The sequence below is a fragment of the Otolemur garnettii genome, unplaced genomic scaffold (genome assembly GCF_000181295.1).
Source record: "Otolemur garnettii isolate 467f Iridium unplaced genomic scaffold, OtoGar3 scaffold00018, whole genome shotgun sequence".
Lineage (NCBI taxonomy): Eukaryota > Metazoa > Chordata > Mammalia > Primates > Galagidae > Otolemur > Otolemur garnettii.
In genome coordinates, this window is record NW_003852413.1 from 13,508,568 (window position 1) to 13,529,348 (window position 20,781).

At 34.0% G+C, this 20,781-nt stretch overlaps 1 protein-coding gene across 1 annotated transcript in view; it reads right to left on the minus strand.

The window, feature by feature from the left end:
• Window positions 1-20,781, minus strand: part of CEP112 (centrosomal protein 112) — a 423,284-nt gene that overhangs the window by 335,880 nt on the left and 66,623 nt on the right. The window contains exons 9-12 of the mRNA XM_003786186.3: window positions 13,517-13,603; window positions 12,631-12,730; window positions 9,094-9,212; window positions 6,123-6,266 (exon numbers count right to left, since the gene is read on the minus strand). Coding sequence (XP_003786234.1) covers window positions 6,123-6,266; window positions 9,094-9,212; window positions 12,631-12,730; window positions 13,517-13,603 — 450 coding nt within the window. The remainder of the gene's footprint in view (window positions 1-6,122; window positions 6,267-9,093; window positions 9,213-12,630; window positions 12,731-13,516; window positions 13,604-20,781) is intronic.

Here is a 20,781-nt window from a genome sequence, read left to right on the forward strand (position 1 = left end):
ATTGCAATTCAAAGAGTAGTTCTAAAGTTGTCTCAAGAAATCAATGAATTCAAAGACAAAGTCACCAAAGATATGGACACAATGAGTAAAGAGATAGCAGAGCTCAAGGAAATGAAAAAGTTATTCAAGGAGCTCCAAAATACAGTGGAATCCCTCAGTAATAGAGTTGAGCAGGCAGAAGAAGGGATCTCTGAAATTGAAGGCAAAGCTTTTTAATGTTCCCAAGTGCTCAAAGAGGCAGACAAATGGAAAGTAAAAACTGATCATTCCCTGACAGAGTTGTGGGATCACTCCAAAAGACCAAACATATGTCTTACAGGAATTCCTGAAGGAGAAGAGGATGGTCCTAAAGGTACACATGCTCTACTCCAAGAGATTATGGAGGAGAATTTCCCAAGGATGGCAAGAAATACAGAAATTCAGACAATAGACAGTTTCAGAATCTCAGCAAGACTCAAACCAAATACGGCATCTCCTAGGTACATTGTGATTAACTTTGCCAAAGTTAAGATGAAGAAGAAAATACTACAAGCAGCCAGACATAAGAAAAGCATCGCCTACAAAGGAAGAAACATCAGAATGACTGCAGATCTCTCAGCCAAAATATTTCAAGCTAGATGAGGATGGTCATCAACTTTCAATGCCCTAAAACAAAACAATTTTCAGCCCAGGATGCTGTATCCAGCTAAAGTGAGTTTCATTTGTGATGGAAAAATCAAATACTTTAATGACATACAAATGTTAAAAAAATTTGCCGTAACTAAACCAGCTCTCCAGGATATTCTCAGACCCATCCTCCACAATGACCAGCACAATGCTCTACCACCAAAGTAAACTCACTCATAAATTTTTAAACAAAACTCAACTTCCATAGTGGTGAACGGATTAAAAATATCCACTGGACACTGGAAAAACATGACACCCAAAACACTACCAGGCTTATCAACTCTCTCAGTTAATGTGAATGGTTTAAATTGTCCTCTAAAGAGGTACAGGATGGCTGACTGGACACATAAATGCAGATCAGATAACTGCTGCATACAAGAATCTCATCTTACCTTAAAGGATAAAAATAGACTCAGGGTAAAGGGATGGACATCTATAATACAGGAAAAGAGAAATCAGAAAAAAGCAGGGGTTGCAATTTAATTTGCAGATACAATTGGCTTTAAACCAACAAAGATAAAGAAAGATAAGGAAGGTCACTACATATTTTTCAAGGGAAACACCCAATATGAAGAGATTTTGATAATATTTATGCACCTTTCCAGAATATTCCTCAGTTTATAAAGCAGATCCTAATGGATATGAACAACTTAATGTCTTTCTGCACTATAAAAATTGGATATTTTAACACCCCTTTGACAGTTTTGGATAGATCCCCCAAGAAGAAACTAAACAAAGAAATATTAGACTTAAACCTGACCATAGAACAAATGGACTTTATAGACCTCTACAGAACATTTCATCCAATAAAACTGAATATACATTCTTCTCAGCAGCCCACGGATCAGCCTCCAAAATTGATCATATCTTAGGACACAAGTCTAACCTCAGCAAATGTAAAAGAACAGAAATTATTCCTTGTATATTCTTGGACTACCATGGAATAAAAGTTGAACTCAACAGCAACAGGAATCTTCATACTCCAACAAAGTCATGGAAACTAAATAATCATAGGTTAATTGATAGCTCGGTCAAAGATGAGATTAAGAAGGAAATCACCAAATCTTTGGAACAAAATGATAATGAAGACACAAATTATCAAAATCTGTGGGATACCACAAAGGTGGTCCTAAGAGGGAAAATTATAGCATTGGAAGCCTTCATTGAGAAAACAGAAAGAAAGGATCTTCGTAATGGATCATCTCAAGCAACTGGAAAAGGAAGAACATCTTAAGCAACTGGAGAAGGAAGAACATTCCAACCCAAACCCAGCAGAAGAAAATGTCCAAAATTAGGACAGAATTAAATGAAATTGAAAACAAAAGAATCATTCAGAAGATGAATGAAACAAAAGTTGTTTTTTTGAAAAGATTAATAAAATTGATAAACCTTTGGCCAACCTAACCAAAAAGAGAAAAGTAAAATCTCTAATATCATCTATAGAAACAATAAAAGTCATTGACCTATGAATGGATCAATAAATTGTGGTATATGTACACCATGGAATACTATGTAGCCATAAAGAAAGATGGAGACTTTACCTCCTTCATGTTTACATGGATGGAGCTGGAAAATATTCTTCTTAGCAAAGTTTCTCAAGAATGGAAGAAAAAGTATCCAATGTACTCAACTCTATTATGAAACTATTTTTAGCTATCATAGGAAAGCTATAACCCAATTTTAGCCTAAGAATACGGGGAAAGGAGAAAGGGAGGGAAGGGGAAGAGGGAGGATGATTGCTGAGATCATGCCTATGATTTATTCTATAATGGTACATGTGAATCTTTCTAAATGTGGAATATATATGTCTTAACACAACAACTATGAGAATGACATGAAGGCTATGTTGGCCAATTGGATGAAAGTATTTCAAATTGTATATGGAAACAACACACTGTACCCCATGAAAGTATCAATGTACACAACTATGACTTAATTAAAAAAAAAGAAAAGAAACAATAAAGGAGAAATAACAACAGACACCTCAGAAACTCAAAAAGTCTTCAATGACTACTATAAAAACCTCTATTCCCAGAAAACTGAAAATCTGAAGGAAATGGACCAATATCTGGAAGCAGGCCACCTTCCTAACTTCAACCAGAAAGAATTAGAAATCTTGGATAGACCTATGTCAATCACTGAAATAGCATCAACAATACTAAATCTCCCAAAAAAGAAAAGTCCAGGACCAGATGGCTTCACATCTGAACTCTATCAAACCTTTCAAGAGGAACTAGTACCTATATTATACAACCTTTTCCAAAGCATAGAACAAGAAAGAATACTGCCCAACCCAATCTATGAAGCAAATATCACCCTGATACCCAAACCAGGAAAGGACCCAACAAAGAAAGAAAATTATAGGCCAGTATCATTAATGAATATTGATGCAAAAATATTCAATAAACTCTTAGCAAACAGAATTCAACAATACATCAGAAAAATTATATACCATGAGCAAGTTGGTTTTATTCCAGGGTTACAGGGTTGGCTCAACATATGCAAATCTATAAATATAATATATCACATCAATAAAATAAAAAACGAAGACCATATGATTCTCTCCATTGATGCAGAAAAAGCTTTAGATAATATCCAGCATCCTTTCATCATCAGAACACTTAAGAAAACAGGCATAGAAGGGACATTTCTTAAACTGGTAGAGGCCATCTACAGCAAATGCACAGCCAGTATCATATTGAATGAAGTAAGATTGAAAACATTTCCACTTAGATCAGGAACAAAGCAAAGATGCCAATTGTCTCCACTTCTATGCAACATAGTAATGGAAGTCTTAGCCATTGCAATCAGGCAAAAGAAGAAAATCAAGGGTATCCACGTAGGGTCAGAGGAGATAAAACTCTCACTCTGATGAGAAAATCAGTGGAGCTTTCCAGGTATAATACATGATCTTTAATCATCAGAGAAATACAAACCAAAACAACTTTGAGGTATCATCTAACTCCAGTAAGCTTAGCCCACATAACAAAATCCCAAAACTACAGATGTTGGCATGGATGTGAAGAGAAGGGAACACTTCTACACTGCTGATGGGAATGCAAGCTAATATCACCTTTTTGGAAAGAAGTTTAGAGAACACTTAAGGAACTAAAAGTAGACCTACCTTCGATCCTGCAATTCCTCTACTAGGTATCTACCCAGATGATCAAAAATCATTTTACAACAAAGACATTTGCACCAGAATGTTCACTGCAGCCCAATTCATAATTGCCAAGACATGGAAACAGGCCAAGTGCCCGCTGACCCATGAATGAATTAACAAATTGTGGTATATATACACCATAGAACACTCTGCAGCCATAAAAAAGATGGAGACTGCACATCTTTTATGTTTACCTGGATGGAGCTAGAACTTATTCTTCTCAGTAAAGTATCTCAAGAATGGAAAAAAAGGTATTCAATGTACTCAATATTACTATGAAATCAATATATAATTACCTACACATTCATATGAATGTTAAAGCATAACTATAGTCCAGGAAGTAGAAGAGAAGAGGAGAGAGAAGGGAGGTTGGAGGAGGGAGAGTATTTGGGGGGACCTCACCTAATGTGCCTGATATAATGGTACATTTCAAAACTATTAAGAAAAAAATATAATTGTAATGGATGTGTTAATCAGTTCAATGTAAGCATTTCACATTGTATATCAAATCAGTACACTGAACCCCATAAATGGATCAATGTACTCAGCTATGATTTAATAAAAACAAAAAAATTAAAAAGTATGTTAGATTTTTGAACAAAATATTAACAATTATCTATTAATTGTTTATTAATGCTTATTAAGTACTTATTAATTTCTGTATATTAATTTATTTAATATTTCTAACAACTTATATTACATTGTACTGCTGTTATTGTATCTCAAGGATGAGGAAAATTAACATTTTAATAGCTTATATCTCTAACTACTAGGAGTTGGGATTTGTCTGACCAAGACTGTCTGACCCTAAAGTCTAGGTTCCAAATGACTAGGCATACCACTGCCTTTTACCCTCTGAGATAGGCTTTCCAAGTGCTAATCTAAGTGACTAAAGTAACAAATTCCAAAGTATGTCTACAATATGCCTGTTCAAATTCTGACTTGCTCAAAATTCTTGTTCAAATTCCACAGCTTTAAATTCAAGAAAGTACTTGTACCAAGCTAGACTGATGAGGTAGTAAGTGGTAAATGAGCACTGAGTTCATGCCTGGGATATAACACTTGACATTCTATGAGTTCACATTAGCTCCTTGACCTATGATGGGATTATGTTCCAGTAAACTCATTATGAGTTTTAAATATCACAAGTTGGACATGGATTTAATATACTTAACATACCAAACATCATACTTAGCCCCTTTACATACGCTCAGAACACTTACATTTGCCTATAGTTGGGCAAAATCATCTGACACAAATCCTATTCTATAATAAAATATTGAGTATCTCATGTAATTTACTGAATACTGTAGTGAAAGTGAAAAACATAAAAGTTGTACAAATGATCCCCAATTTAGGATGGTTAAACTGACAATTTTTCAAATTTACAATGGTATAGAAGTGATATACATTCAGTAGAATTCCAGATGCTCCTCAATTTATGATGAGGTTAAGTCCTAGAATGGTCACATGGGGACCTGAAGAATGCTTTTGCACCATTGTAAAGCTGAAAAATCTTAAGTCAAACCATTGTAAGTCAGGTACCATCGGTATAAGTAACAAGACTGAGGAGGTACACTAGCCTTGCATGTGAGGAGCTCTGACCTACATGCAGATTAGCCTCCCAGAAGAACTGTCAGGCTTATGGATCTTAGGAAGGGAGGCAAGCTTCTAAAAGGCAGACATTCACTCCCCCAGACCTGTACTCTGCAATATGAGGTTCAGAGGTGGTTCATCAATGAGGTTCTTTTGAGGGATCCTCCACCTCTCCTTGAACAGCATCACTGGCCTCTCTGCTGTGTAGCCTGAATATGGTAACATTCGTCTGTGTCCTTTTAGGAAGGAACTTTTGGGTTTATCTATGTGATATCTGTGTTGACTTAGTCAATCAAAATGATCTATTAAGAAAATGTATCAGAGTGGTCATACTACTCCTAGCTCCCTATTTGATTGCCTTCATAGTAGCATTACACATTTAAAAAAAACAAGCAAGTCTTCAGTTAAAAAAAGTGAAAGAAGGAAAGATAATGAATTATCTTTGAATAGAAATTCAATGAAAAAAAAGTAAAGATATTTTTTAAAAAGTGGCATCAAATAAGCCAAAGTCAAATCCCTCATCAAACTTAAAAGGATTGTCCACTGACACATATAAATTTGTACCAAGTAGGGAGGTAAAGTTTTTTTCTTTTATTCTATAATATACTTATTTATATACCATGCACATCAGGGAAGCATGAGGACATAGAAATTAAGAAGATTGTTTCTAAAAATGTCAAGAAAACAAAAGACTCACAGTCGACTGTGTTTGCGCCATGTATTCATTCTCCATTTTATTCAGACGTGCATTTGTGTCCTCTAGCAATTCTTGAATGTTTTCAGTGTGTCGCTTTTGAAGATCAAACTTTTCCTTTTCCATTTCTGCTACAGCATTGTGGAGCTACACAATGAAAGCAAGAATTGACTCCTTCACTAACATGGGAGAAACTGTTTTGCAATTCAGAAAAAAATGTTTTCCTGTATTCCTCTATATTTACACATGGTGACCTGAACAACAAAAGGTATAAAACTCACAAATAAAGATCCAAAGTAAAGATATTCTATAGAGAGTAAGATTAAGAAATATTTAAATTTTTTCTGCTTTCCTGAATTGAAAATTTCAATGGATGAACAAATATTAAATGGAATTATCTGCCTCAGGTAGAAATGGTAAATATGCCAGACAGATAATAGAATACCTCAGCTAAGCAACACTAACATTAGTCTGAAATCAGAAAAGAAGAAATATTATTATTATATTGTTAATGATTAGGAATACTATTACACTATCTATTATTATTCATCTTACTTGCATGAAATTTTGGACAACAGCAATGTTAAAAAATGCTTTCTCCCCTACTCAAATTCCCAATAAGAAACTACTGTTAGCCATTCCCAAATGTGGACACATAAACAAAAACAGACACACAGATCACATTTTTAAGTCAAATAAAGTATGAGTAGGATGACTGAGAACTGTATACTACATATATCGTGTGCATAGGTCTTTATAAAGATTATGTATATACTGTTTAAATGGATGAAGCTTCAAAATATCTATTAAAAATAGAATAAAGAAAACAAAGGCAAATGCAGGAGGTCGAGGTAAGGTTCAATGGACAGCTTCCTAACGGGACTGAAACTCTGTGTTCACTAACTATGGGCATTTATTCATTTATCTTAATGGGAGCAGAATTTTGATTCCCACACCTAGTCCCTGAATACAACCCCAGGCCTACTCAATAGGTAGAGAGATCAGGAGTCCAAAATAGTTCAAATGATAAATTTAATTCATTACCCATAAATAGGGGAGAGAGAGAAGGACACAATATAGGCAGAATGGGCTCTTATTTGACTTATTTTGGAGATCTGGAGGAATAAAGTCTCTGAGAGGTAGGAACTAGAAGCAGAGCAGGCAATAATTATGGTAACAGTACTGGTAAGGTCTCAAAAACTTTTTCTATTGACTTTTCTATTGGTTTCTAGTTGAACAAGAAGAATGGGAATGTCTCTGTAATAGTCACACAGAAGACCATTGGGTTTTCCCAATTTAATATTTAATATATATCATTTGGATAAGTTTGAAGAGGTCCCCCAAGTCCCTGATGTGTTTAATTTGTATTTTTGTTGCAATAATCATTTTTAACCAGCATTAAGTCTGTTATTCAAAAGTACGTCACTTAGCTGAAACAATAACACAGCCAAGCCCACTGCACCTAAATCCCAGCGCTCCTTCACAGCTGTCAACTGACATGCATGGCAACTCTGATAAAGGAATCTAAAAGCGTAACTGGAATTTTGTGGTTGTACTTATGGGAGCAATTACATATTATAGATGTTTCCTCCTGTTTATGATTTCCCAAAGGACGCAGAACATATGCCTGCTGAATGTCAAAACTCTACTGTATTTAGTAGCCCATCAACGTTTAGTAGTTTCTCAGGTACATCCCACAGTTGTTTTATAGAGACAGTAGCTGCTAGAGGGGTGTCTATAAGTCAGTCTGAGTCATTTGAAATTCATCCAAGGAATATATAGCTGAGACTACAGGGTAAAGATGGCACTGGCAAAAACAAACATGCTCTAACTTAGCTGATGTGTGTAAGGACCAGACAGGTGTATCTGGTCTAATAATCTAACTAGAGATGATCAACATGTATTCATCCAATAAATTTTAGTAATGCCTACTATGTGCCAGGTACAGCACATCAAAAACAGCTTTCCCAAACCTAGAAAAGAATTGGAGTCCATGTTACTGAGACCAGGAGGCTTTAAAGGGCAAATAAGCTATTTTTGTAGCAAATATTATTAGGCATGCTATAAAGTCTTAATAATGAGTTCATCCATATACATTCCCAAGATTTTTTTAACCCAGACTTTGACAGTAGGTATAGGAGATGCAAAAGCCCTGCCCAGCATCCTATATATTGGTCTTTGACCAGCAGTAAATTGGATGATTGGTAAAACACTAAATGAGGGAGAAGAGAAGTGGCAAAAATCATAAATCTTCCAGTTTCAAAATCTAATGCACCAAAGGAATTGATAGTGACAATGGGAATTAAAAGGAAGAACTGATAAATGTTTGAGGTGGCAGAAATGGTATAATTTACTCTAATTTAATCATTATACCATATATCCACATATAAAAACATCACACTGTATCTCATAAATATGTATAATTATATGTCCATTAAAAATAAAGTAAAATAATAAAAAACAATTCTTAAGTACAATCTGGATTATATTATGTTACTAAAATTTTAGGAAAGAAATGTTTCAATGGCCCAAATACAAAATTAAAATGACAAGAGGGACTTTACCTAACAGATGCGATCAATGTAACCTGCTTCTTTGTACCCTCAATGAATCCCCAATGATAAAAAATAAATAAATAAAATAAATAATAAAATGAAATGGTTTACTTTCCAAAAGTTGTTGTACAGCTATTTGGCCATTAATTTTGCTTAAAACCTATTAGTTATGCAACAAATCCAGAACATAAATTAGTAAAGAATGTTTTCTAAATGAAAACAATTTTATAAACCATAGAATCCTAAAAGGAAATATACTAAAACATGAACAGTGCTATTTATTGACAATCCAGAGTTTTAGTTATTTTTATTATTTTCACAATTTTCTGTATATTTTATAAAATTATTATTTTTATAATAAATATGTTACTTTGAAGAAAAAGCTTTTATATTTTCTATTGCTATTTTATGGAGCTTACCTTTTTTTCCCAGTCATTATTCAGAGATTCCGTACTTTGCTCACATATCTTTTTTAGTTCTATGATCTGGTTTTCTTTAGTCTCTCTGATAACTTGACAGTCACGTACAAGGGCCTGAACTGTCGAAAATGATGAAAACATAGTTAAACCAATTCTAAGTACCACATACCAGTTTGATGATATAAAACCCAATGTACCAGTTAAGAGATAATTCGGTTTTTCACCAAGCTTTCTCAATTTTCTCTCTAAATAGCTCGTATTCCTTGCTCTTTTTCTACACTTCTCCCACCACAGACTTGGTGGCACTTGTCATTCCTCATTCCCTAGACCAACCTTTTCTTTTTTCTGCCACACCTTAGGAGAATAAGAGTTGTCTTGAGCCACACATCAAATACACAAACATTAATGAAAGTTGATTAGCAAAAAAAAGGTCCATGCGTACTTTTTATGATATCTGACACCACAAATAAGCAAGAAAAAGTCCTCACAAAATCAGCATGCAGCCCATGGATGCAGGGTGGACACCCCTGCCCTAGAGAATTTTAACAGAATGCTAGCCTCAAGTATCATTCCCCTGAAATGGGTCCTCTGTTGCTTTAAAGCGGCTTTTCAACAGTGCAAATGATTGTTACTCTCCTGCTTAAAATCACTCTGCAGTTCTCCTTACCTAAAAGATAAAGGCTGAAGCTTCTAACATAGAAAACCCACCTTGTGATCTGTATTGTAAACCTGTATCGTAAACACACCAACCTATCTGCAGGTTCTTGAGGATATATTCTTTGTTACATCACTCCCTAAATATGATCATCTGTCTACCTACAATGTCCTTCCTTGTAGAAAAACTCCTACTCATCCTTGGAATCTCAGTTCAAATACCACCTTCTTTATGAACCATTCACCAATACCTTCCTCCCTTTGTAAGGACAGAAACTCCTCTTTACTCCCATGAAACCTTGCTATTTATCAACTAAATCACTTATTACCTTATAAAGGTTTACTTGCCTATTTCCTCTTTAATAAGACCATGTTCACTGAGGAAAAAATTATTTCAACTTCTTATCCAGAGCATAACAGTCATACAGGCAAGCTCAAAGAGATGTACACTGAATGAAAAAATATTGAACCCATCATTTCAATATGCTGTTGCTCCTAGATACGTTAAAATTGTTTTCAAGGTTTATGTTACTAAAATGAAATATGTTTTAAATTACATAAAAAATTTCTTATAAATCATTTTTATCTCTGTCATGTTTGATAAAATTATATAAACTGTTACCTAAGTGAAAATTTATCTAAATTCATGGCATCTGGATGGTAAAATAAATTTAACTGTATTTTTATTTATATATTTTCTTAGCTTATTATAGGCTTTTATCAATTTACTTCCAGACAGCAAAATTTTCAGAAATGTTTCCCTAAAACTTTTTTCACTCTTATATCTCAACTATGCTATGTCCCATACCTACCAAATAGGGTATGGAAAAGAACCCAAGTTAACCTAACAGGAGTCTTTAGCATCTATACCATATTTTACTCTACAATTCAAAAATTAAACTAAGCCTTACTGCCATTCAAAACGCCCTAAAAAATATTATTTTTAAAACTTAGGCATTTTTAAATCTTAGGCATGTTTGAACTGCCTGACTTGAATCAGAGTAAAAATGAAAATCTGGAAATAAACTTAAAATATTTTTCTGCCCACTGATAATATTTGCAGAAAAAAACTAAATAAATTTCTAATCATTGCATTGACATTTAAGGCTGGAAATGAATCTAAGAATATCTATTTCACCGGTTAGTTTATATATTTAATTGCTATCTTAAACTGTCAAGGGCATTACCATTAATTCAGATACATTCAGGTTTGGAGATCTGGGGGGCAGCCATACAGAAACTCCTAAATGAAAATCTCCTTCTCTCCTTTCTTCTTAACCATTGCCTATGTCTCATTGACCAAATCATGATCCACTCTTCAGAATTTCTTCTTCAGTTCCATTCTCACTACTGTCACTGCCATCACTCAGACAGTCTGGGGCCTTATCACCTTACTGTACAAAATTACAGAAGCACAGTATCTTCAACTTAGAAGGGATTTTATTCCTATTTATTCCTATCTCACTATTTTATAATGAGTTAACTAAGGCCCAGAGATTTTCTGATGTCACACACCTGACATCAGACATTAAACAGCAGAGCTTGGTTTAGAAACTGTATTCTAACAAGTAGAATATTCTCTCCTTCACTGCTAACTGCCTCTGACCACTGATAACAGACCAGGAATTGGCCTTACCTAGGTTCAACACACCCACCATTATTACCAAGCTATTCATTCTTCCCAAAACATGGGTCCTAAAACTCACATCTCAAAAATCTTCTCTGACTCCTCAACCTCTACAGGATAAAGATCAAACTTCTAAATCTAAAACTCAAGGTCATGCTTAATCTAGCCCCATGTCAACTACCTTAATATTTTTGAATCTATCACTTAATTCATAGGGTATCTCTAGCTAAATAATTTTGTAGCATCCTTCCCATAATTTACCAATTTCAGCATTCCTATCTCAGTATCTGTAACTCTTCTCTCCAACTAACCAAATCTTTTAAAACTTTTTCTCACTCTGTTGCCCCAGGCTAAAGTGTTATAGCATCAGCCTAGCTCACAGCAACCTCAAAGTCCTAGGTTGAAGGGATCCTCCTGTCTCAGCCTCCCAAGTATCTAAGACTACAGGTTTCCATCACAATGCCTGGTTTATTTTTCTATATTTAGTAAGATGGGTTCTTGCTCTTGCTCAGGCTGGTCTTGAATTCCTTAGCTCAAGGGATCTTCCCACCTTAGCCTGCTAGAGTGCTAAAACTATAGGCATGAGGCATCACGCCTAGCCCAAACATTACACAAGGTATTTCCAACACTCTCTCATGACCATATGTTATAAACATATGGTTTATAATGGTTATAACCATTTATTATAAATATGGTTATGTTAATTTAGATGTCTGACCATAATGATAGCCAATTTAACACTTTATTACATATTTTCTTATTGAAAATACAAATGGATAATACTTTTAAAGTTTGTTCTGTCAATCTCAATACTAGTATATACTGTAAGGCACAAAGCAGATACGTTATGTAATGAATTTTACTAGATGAAGAAGAGTAGGCTCTTTCAACTTTTTCATAAAAGCCAGTAAGTCCAAAATTCTAGGACTGCTTTGAAGTAATCTGTAGCAGCTCTCCACAATGAGAAGAGAGAGAGAAGAAGAGGGAGTGACAGCAACATGCTCTTCCAACTCCTTAACCAAACCAACCCCCACTACCACCCATCAGTGTCGCTACTACACACACATATGCACACACACACACACACAGTTTTTCCCCACCCATATGGAAGCCTACATACATTGACCCACTGGTGGAAGCCCACAGGAATAAAAATTTTCACCTCCTCACACAAAAGGTCAGAAATCAAATTTTACTCTATAATCACTAAAATAAAAAGAAAATGTTATTAAAAGATTTATGTAATACAACATCACCTTTCTTTTCAAGCTTCCTAATTGTTTCTTCAGTTTCATTTTGTTTCTTTTTGTATAAAGTTTTTAGTTCTTCTAGCTCATTATTCTTTCTTTCTAATATCTGCAAATTAAACAAATTTAAATGTGTTTCAGTATATTAAGTACTAAAAACATGCTTTTTTTAAAAATGAGCACAGTATTTTTTGCAAGTCTATCACCACTAATCCCATAAATTTAGTTTCAAAAAATTTATTTAAAGTTTCGTTAAAGTGCATTGGGAAATTTTTTAAATATACTAAAATAATTATCTGAAATAAATATGTTATCTCTTTGGGATTTTCACATATCTATTTTAAGGAGAGTATAAATAATGAATTAGGTGATCCTCAAATATAATTCAGACATTAAACTGTCATAAAGTGGCAGAGAGAAGCCATCAGAAACTTGACATGTTGGGACAGTACAAGTCATCCCATTGCATTGGAATAGAACATCTTTCAGTTGAGCATTTCCCAAATCCTCCCACAAGTGTCCTTCTATCATTTTAGTGACAATAACAAGAATTCCCAGATACATGGGAAGATGACATTTAACAGGCTTCTTTTATATCTAGGTTCTGCTATTGTAAATCAGAAAAATCAGCTCAAAATATGACAAAAATTGCATGAAAATTTATATTGTTAATTTACATTATGTCAGAAGTTTCCAATTTAATAAAATATAGATTTAGCTAATGAAGTACAAAAGGTCAATTTTTGCTAGGATATTACTTTAACAAATTCCATTTAACTCAGACTGTCATAAAATACATAAATATGCAGATAGATGGGTAAATGTACGGATCATCAAAAGACCTAGATATTTTAAAAATTCAATGTAAATAAAAGATAAGTAATATATATCCCACCTTCTGAACATCAAAATCATGTTTCTGCTGTAGTTTAAGCTTTTCTTCATGAAATTTAGCTTCTATCATCTTTGTTTTCATGTCCAACTTCAAGAAAAAAATATGTTAAAAGTGTTATTAACTTACTTTTACCTTTGGCAAGAAATATACAAATGAAAATAACTCCATATAAAAAAGTATCATTTTCTACTTTAACCATGTAGCCACAGGTTCTAGCAATCACATTACATATACCAGTATTTTGATCATATTCTTTTAGTTACTTTCAAACTAATTAAAATTGATTAAAATAAATTTCACTTGGTCAGCAAAACTGACATACTAAGTATAGATTCTTCAGTTATCCTCTACCTCCCTCTACCTTCTCCCCCATAGAGTCATTTCAAAGTCATATTTTGCTTTTACATTTAAATCTACACAGTATTTTAGCCTTTTTTATTTTTTATTTCAGTAAGTCCTTTCTAGTCTTTTAATTTTTTCTACACGCTCTACACATCTACACGCTCACCTAATAATACTCTTATTAATCTACATATTTAAATATGACAATTTGAGAACAAACAGCCACAGAAACGGCAAGTTACTGATAAATGCACATTTATCTCAAGAGTTTCCCAATTCTCTCTCCCAAAATCACAGACTTCAATGTCTATCTTCCCCAAATTAATACCCCAAGCAACAGTATTCTAAGCAAAGCCAGAAAAAAAAATGTAACTAATGCTAATTAATAAGAATGAGTACATCCCAGAATCAGAAGAACAATAACACTACAGGTTTTTAAAGAGAATATAACCCTGGTTATCTTAAATGTGAAAACATTTGGCCAGCTGATTCATTACAAGTCCAGAGAACATGTACACTGAAGTTTAACAGATCTCATTTCTAACTCTAATTCTAATGCCAGCACATATTAACTATGTGACTTCAGGCAAGACACCACTTTGACACTCCATTTCCTATTCTGCTAATTAAGGAAAATGTCCTTACCTCAATGGATTCTAAAAATTATATTCAATAAAATAATTTAAGTGACCATACTCAGTACAATATGTGACATAATGTAAGTATGCAAAACTAGGCAATAACCTTCTGGAAATTTTTCTTTTAAAATATTAGAAATGTACCAGAAAAATATTTCCTTGAAAATTTTTGAAATATTTCAATTACTGTTTCAAGTACAAAACAATGACTTACAAATTCAACAAGATAAACATGCATTATCAAATCATCACATCAAAATAAAATTTCAAAATTTTATAAACAAAAGTTAATATAGATTCATCACTCTTAAACCTTATGAATGGTAGAACAGATAGTTATCCATTTACTATGCACAAGGAAAAAATTCTGAATGTTTCCATCGTCTTGTCTCTAAATCCTATTCTTCCTTATTTATGCAGAAAAGAGACTAAGTAGTCTAAGTCAATATGAAGATCCTTAACAGAACCATTTTGGGGGTGTATAAAAAGGGAACTAAACCCAAAAAGAAATATGGCCAAGCTGGCCATGTATAGAGGCCATGGCCAGCTCTTTCCACACTACTTTCTACCTTGTCCTACTTTCAGCTCTTGAGTGTCAGCCCTAAACACCATGTGTGTACCACACCCCACCCACCACTTCTCAACTGCCCCACCTCAATCTTTATTGACCAAATTAGGAATAAACACATGCTTAAGCAATCCATTAGGTCACAAATAATCATTCAAGTTTTCTCTCTTAGAATGTGAACTAAGGGCCAGGCACAGTGACTCATGCCTATGATCCCAGCACTCAGGGAGGCCAAGGCAGGTGGATTGCTGGAGCTCATGGATTCAAGACCAGGCTGAACAAGAGCAAGACCTGCCTATAAAAAATAGCGAGGGGTTGTGGTGGGTGCCTATAATTCCAGCTACTCCAAAAGCTGAGGTAAGAAAATCGCTTGAGCTGGAGAGTTTAAGGTTGCTGTGAGCTATGATGCCATAGCACTCTACTGGGGCAACAAACTGAGACTCTGTCAAAAAAAAAAAAAAAAGGAAGGAAGGGAGGAAAGGAAAAGAAAGAAAGAAAAAAGAAAGAGGGAAAGAGAGAGAGAAAGAGAAAGAGAGAGAGAAGGAAGCAAGGAGGGAGGGAGGGAAGGAAGGAGGAAGGGAGGACAGACAGCAAGTTACCTACTTTGGGGAACAAATCCAATTTCTTAACGTGCAGCAACCAAGACCAAGCAGGTAAATCCAGTAAATAGAAAAAAGCAAAGCAAGTACACAAATGTAATACAAATTTTAAACCACATTGCATCTGAAATATGGAGTAAGTAACTTCAGGTTCCAATGATCTTATTGACGATAGGATTACTTGAATTCAATGACTCTTTTTATTTTAGGTATCTTCATGCATCTCTGTTCTTGTAACAAAAGAGATTTATTATAATTCTATTTTTCTGGTTATAACTTTATACTTTGATTTAACATTAATTATTTTTAAGTTATAATGATAGCTAAAGGAACTCCCAAATACCTTTTACTCAAACTCATCAATGATTTACATTTTAATCCATGCACTTTATCATTCCCTATCTATGTAACATATTTAAAAAGAAAGAGAAGAACATGCATAATTTTTTTAGTATTTGTAAGTTAAAAGCATCATGCCCCTTCATCCTTAAAAACTTCTGTACATATTTCCTTAGAATAAGAACACTGTCTTTCATAACCACAGTACAGTTAACAAATTCAGGAAATGCAATATTAATGCAATAATTCTACCTAATACACACTTTATAGTCAGGTTTTATAAATTACCACAATAATGCCAGTTGTAGCTAATTTTTTCCCAATCTAGAATCATGCACTGTCTTTAATCTGGAATAACTTTTCTGTATGTTTTATGACCTTGACATTTTTGAAGACTATAGCCATTTATTGAATTTGTCTGATGCTTCCTCATGATTATATTTATGAGGTTTTGGCAAGAATGACACTAAAGTGATATTGCATCCCTTTACATTGCATCATATTAGTAGGTGTTCGGTTTGTCCTAATATTTCCAATATAAAGTGTAATAACTTGGTTAAAATAGTGAACACTAAGTTATCATAAGGATAATACTATTTAAAAGAAAGTTTTTCACTACCATCCTTTAAAAAAAAAAAAAGAATATCTCTTCTCTGGCAACTCTTACTTTGATGCCAAGAAATAGCTCTATATTTGTGCCCTGTACTCTAAGGCATGATGTACAACAAGTCATCAGGATTAGAATATAAAAACAATCTTACCAATATGGTCTAGAAAAATAACACAAGATTTAGATGTAGATGTAAATATAGAGATGTATGTATGTTGCAACTACATACACACACATATATATGTAAAAAGCAGTATACAACATTGCTTGATTTAGTTTAACCCAAAAGGCTGAAATTGAAAGACTAAATATAACACTTCTAATTTGTTTGACCTCCAAGTAGCCCTAACTCCAAACAACATTTAGGTTTTCTGTTCATGGGATGAGATATACACTATCAATTTCAAATTTAAGAAGCCTGGAAATCTACTTTAGGCTACAACGAAGGAGAAGACTAACCCCCTACTGTTAAAACCATAAAATGAGATAATAAATATGAAGTAACCGTTTTCAGGTATTGGACAATAGACAGTGTAATCCTTTGATCCTCATAAATTGAGCCCTATATAGCTCCAGCTCCTTGTCTGCATACAGCAACTGGAATCCAAGTGCAGCACGCAGGACTGCTGAGCTGGGAAGGTAGAGGTCAGAGTTCAGAGCAGTTAAAGAAGATGGAATCTTAAGTATATGGCACTAGAGAGATACAAACTGCCTAGCAAAATTCTGTGCCAGTCCTTGACCATAGGTTCACGGGTTGGGATGCACATACATTCAGTGAATAACAAGGCTTAGCTGCTACAGGTTAGAAAATACTATAGATACTACAGATTAAACAGTGCTAGGCGACCCCCAAAGACCCTGAGTAGAAAATACTACAGATACTACAGATTAAACAGTGCTAGGAGACCCCAAAGACCCTGAGTGGGCATCCAGCTAAAACAACATAGAGGCTATAACTCAAGCCTATGCTAAACCTGCCTAATAAGGACTCAAAGTAAGCCTCAGAAAGAAGTTTGTAGGTTGGGTCCCACCATGTTGGAAGGGTTTGGTAATATCTTTGGTTTTCCACAGATCTGCTTTAACAGAATGTAAAATCAAGTCTACACAACCTAAAAATGTTATTGACTAGTAACTGAATAGCCTGTAAGAACAACAAAAACAAAGAAATCAATATTCTATGGAGGAAAATAACTGAATTTAGAGTCTCTATAATGCGTCATCCACAATGTTCTCTACACAAATTAATAAACATGGAAGATAAGTGTGCAAGATAAATAAATAAAAAGGGTTAATAAGGTCCAAGATGTCCCTATTCAGTATACAAGAGTTTAAAGCAATTAATGTCAATATCTTCAAAGAACTCAATGAAAATATACTCAAAGAATTAAGGAAAATATAATTTTAATGACAGAACAGATAGGGTATCTCAGAAGAGAAATGGAAATTATAAAAAGAAAATGAATGAAAATTCCAGAACTGAAAATCACTATAACTGAAAGAAAGAAAAATTCACTAGATGAGCTTAACAGAAGATTAGAGATAGCCCAGGCAAATGCCTATAAATTTGATGACAGACCAATAGAAATGTTCTAATCCAAACACCTGAGACAATCTCATGTACCACTGATGTAAGTATAAATAGACATAACCTGTTTTTAACAGTTTTATTGACATATTATAAAATTTACTCATTTAAAAAATATAATTCAAAGATTTTCAACACAGTAAAGAGGTAACCAATCAAGATCACAATCTAATTTTAAAACATTTCCATCCCCCTAAAAAGAAACTTCATACTCATGAGCCAATACTTCCTAATCTCTCCCAGGCTTGCAGCCCTACACAGATATTACCTTTCTTTAAGACATTGTCAATGTCAATACAAACATTAAATGTGCAACCCTGAGAATGAACAATTCCATTTCACAGAATTTATCTTGAAAGAAAAAACATATACTACACAAAGATATGCACAAGGGTGTTTTTTAAGCATTAGTACAGTAAAATACTTTAACCAAGCTATGTCCAGCAATAGCAAACTATATTAACAAAATATGATATGTCAGTGTAACTATGAAGAAAAATGGGGTCAGTATTTCTTATAGAAAAGTTATCAGAATATATATTTTAGTCAAAAATCATAAAGCATAAAGTCTATGCTTTAATTTAATTTAATTTTTTTTTTGAGACAGTCTCACTATGTCACCCTCAGTAGAGTGCAATGGCATCACAGCTCACAGCAACCTCAAACTCTTGGGCTTAAGCAATTCTCTCGTCTCAGCCTCCCAAGTAGCTGGGACTATAGGTACCCACCACAACACTCAGCTATTTTTTGTTGTAGTTGTTATTGTTGTTTGGAAGTCCAGGACCTGGGTTCAAACTCCCTGGTATATGTGGCTGGTATATGTGGCCATGGTATATGTGGCTGGTGCCCTAGCCGCTGAGCTACACGTGCAAAGCCTAATTTTATTTTTATAACTAAAAGAAATTCTAAAAGGATACACATTAAATTTTTAGCAATGACTCCTCTGAAGAATGAAGATCCAGAGTTCAAAAAGTAATGATTAAATATTTAAATTAATAATATTTAATTTTAAAATAAAGTTAACTCACTTGAAAAAATTATATTTAACTATTTTAAAATATTACCCAGCAACAACAAAAGCATTTTAGATAAGAACATGCACAAGACACAATGGAGTTGTTTTATGTGGACATGTAAAGCTGTATCAAACTTTAAAACAGAAGAGTATATACCCACATGTCCACCATTTTTTTAATAAATTTGTCCTAAAAGTGAAACATTTTTACAAAAAAAAAAATGTTCTTATATATTAAAGATGCCTTTGACTGTTTATTTTCACATAATAAATTCCTTACTTGAACCCTATATAAAATCAATCAGTAAAATCTATTAATATCACTTCAATTTGAACACATAAGATATACTTCATTACCCAAAATAGATAGTGATACATATAAAATAGAGATATAAGGCTATTCTTCTGAGAATTATTTATAGTAATGAAAATTATAAACAACCTTAATATCCAAGAAGTCTGCAGTGAGCTATGATCAGCCACTACACTACAGCCTGGACAACAGAGCAAGACATTGTCTCCAAAAAAACTTGTTAAAGTCATCAAAACAAGTCAGAAATGACTATGAAATTTCACAAGGGTTGTTTTAGTAAAGTGTACAGTGGATATATATTTTAAGACAGAATAAGTTAATGTTTATGTGTAAACTTCTCAATGATGCCACAAACATTTTACAGTATGCCAAAAAGGAAAACAAACATAAGGATGTACAAAAAAATAAAGCCACACACATTTAAAAATAAATCTCTGATGTAATATATGATAGCTTTACATGTTTCTTTTCTTTGTTCTTTCCAAACATATGTGGGTAGCACTGGGGTGTTTACTCCAGTCCCAAGCTGTCATCATCAAAAGTAAAGATATTATTTTATGAAAGACCAAAAAAAAATGTTTAAGCCACCACTTCCTTTGAATTCTTTTAATTATTTTATGGTAAGCAGCCTCAAAAGGAAGAAGTACACAAAATGAAATTTTTATTTAAAAGACTGAGAATAACTCAGAGTGATTTTTAAAATAATTAATGACAATTATTAAAAAAAATTCAAAACAAAAGCTTAAAAAAAGGTATAAGAAGTATTACCTCTCCCCTTGGGCAGTGCCTGTGGCTCAGTGAGTAGGGCGCCAGCCCCATGTACCAAGGGTGGTAGGTTCAAACCAGCCCCGGCAAACTGCAACAAAAAAATAGCCGGGCATTGGGGCAGACGCCTGTAGTCCAGCTACTCAGGAGGCTGAGGCAAAAGAATCGCCTAAGCCCAGGAGTTGGAGGCTGCTATGAGATGTGACGTCACAGCACTCTACCAAGGACGATAAAGTGAGACTCTGTCTCTACAAAGGAAAAAAAAAAGTATTACCCCCCCCCAAAGGCTTTTTAAAATGTAATTTGTTTTTATTTCAATGTATTTTAAAACACCACAACTGCGTCAGACAGAAAACCCTGAGACTGATCTCAACAAGATGGCAACTGAGACTTTCAAGGTCTTGTCTCTCTGTAGAAAAATCAATTCAAGCAACTATCCACACATAAAAGTATCTTCACAAGAGCTAAGGAAACCAAGCATATTACAGCAC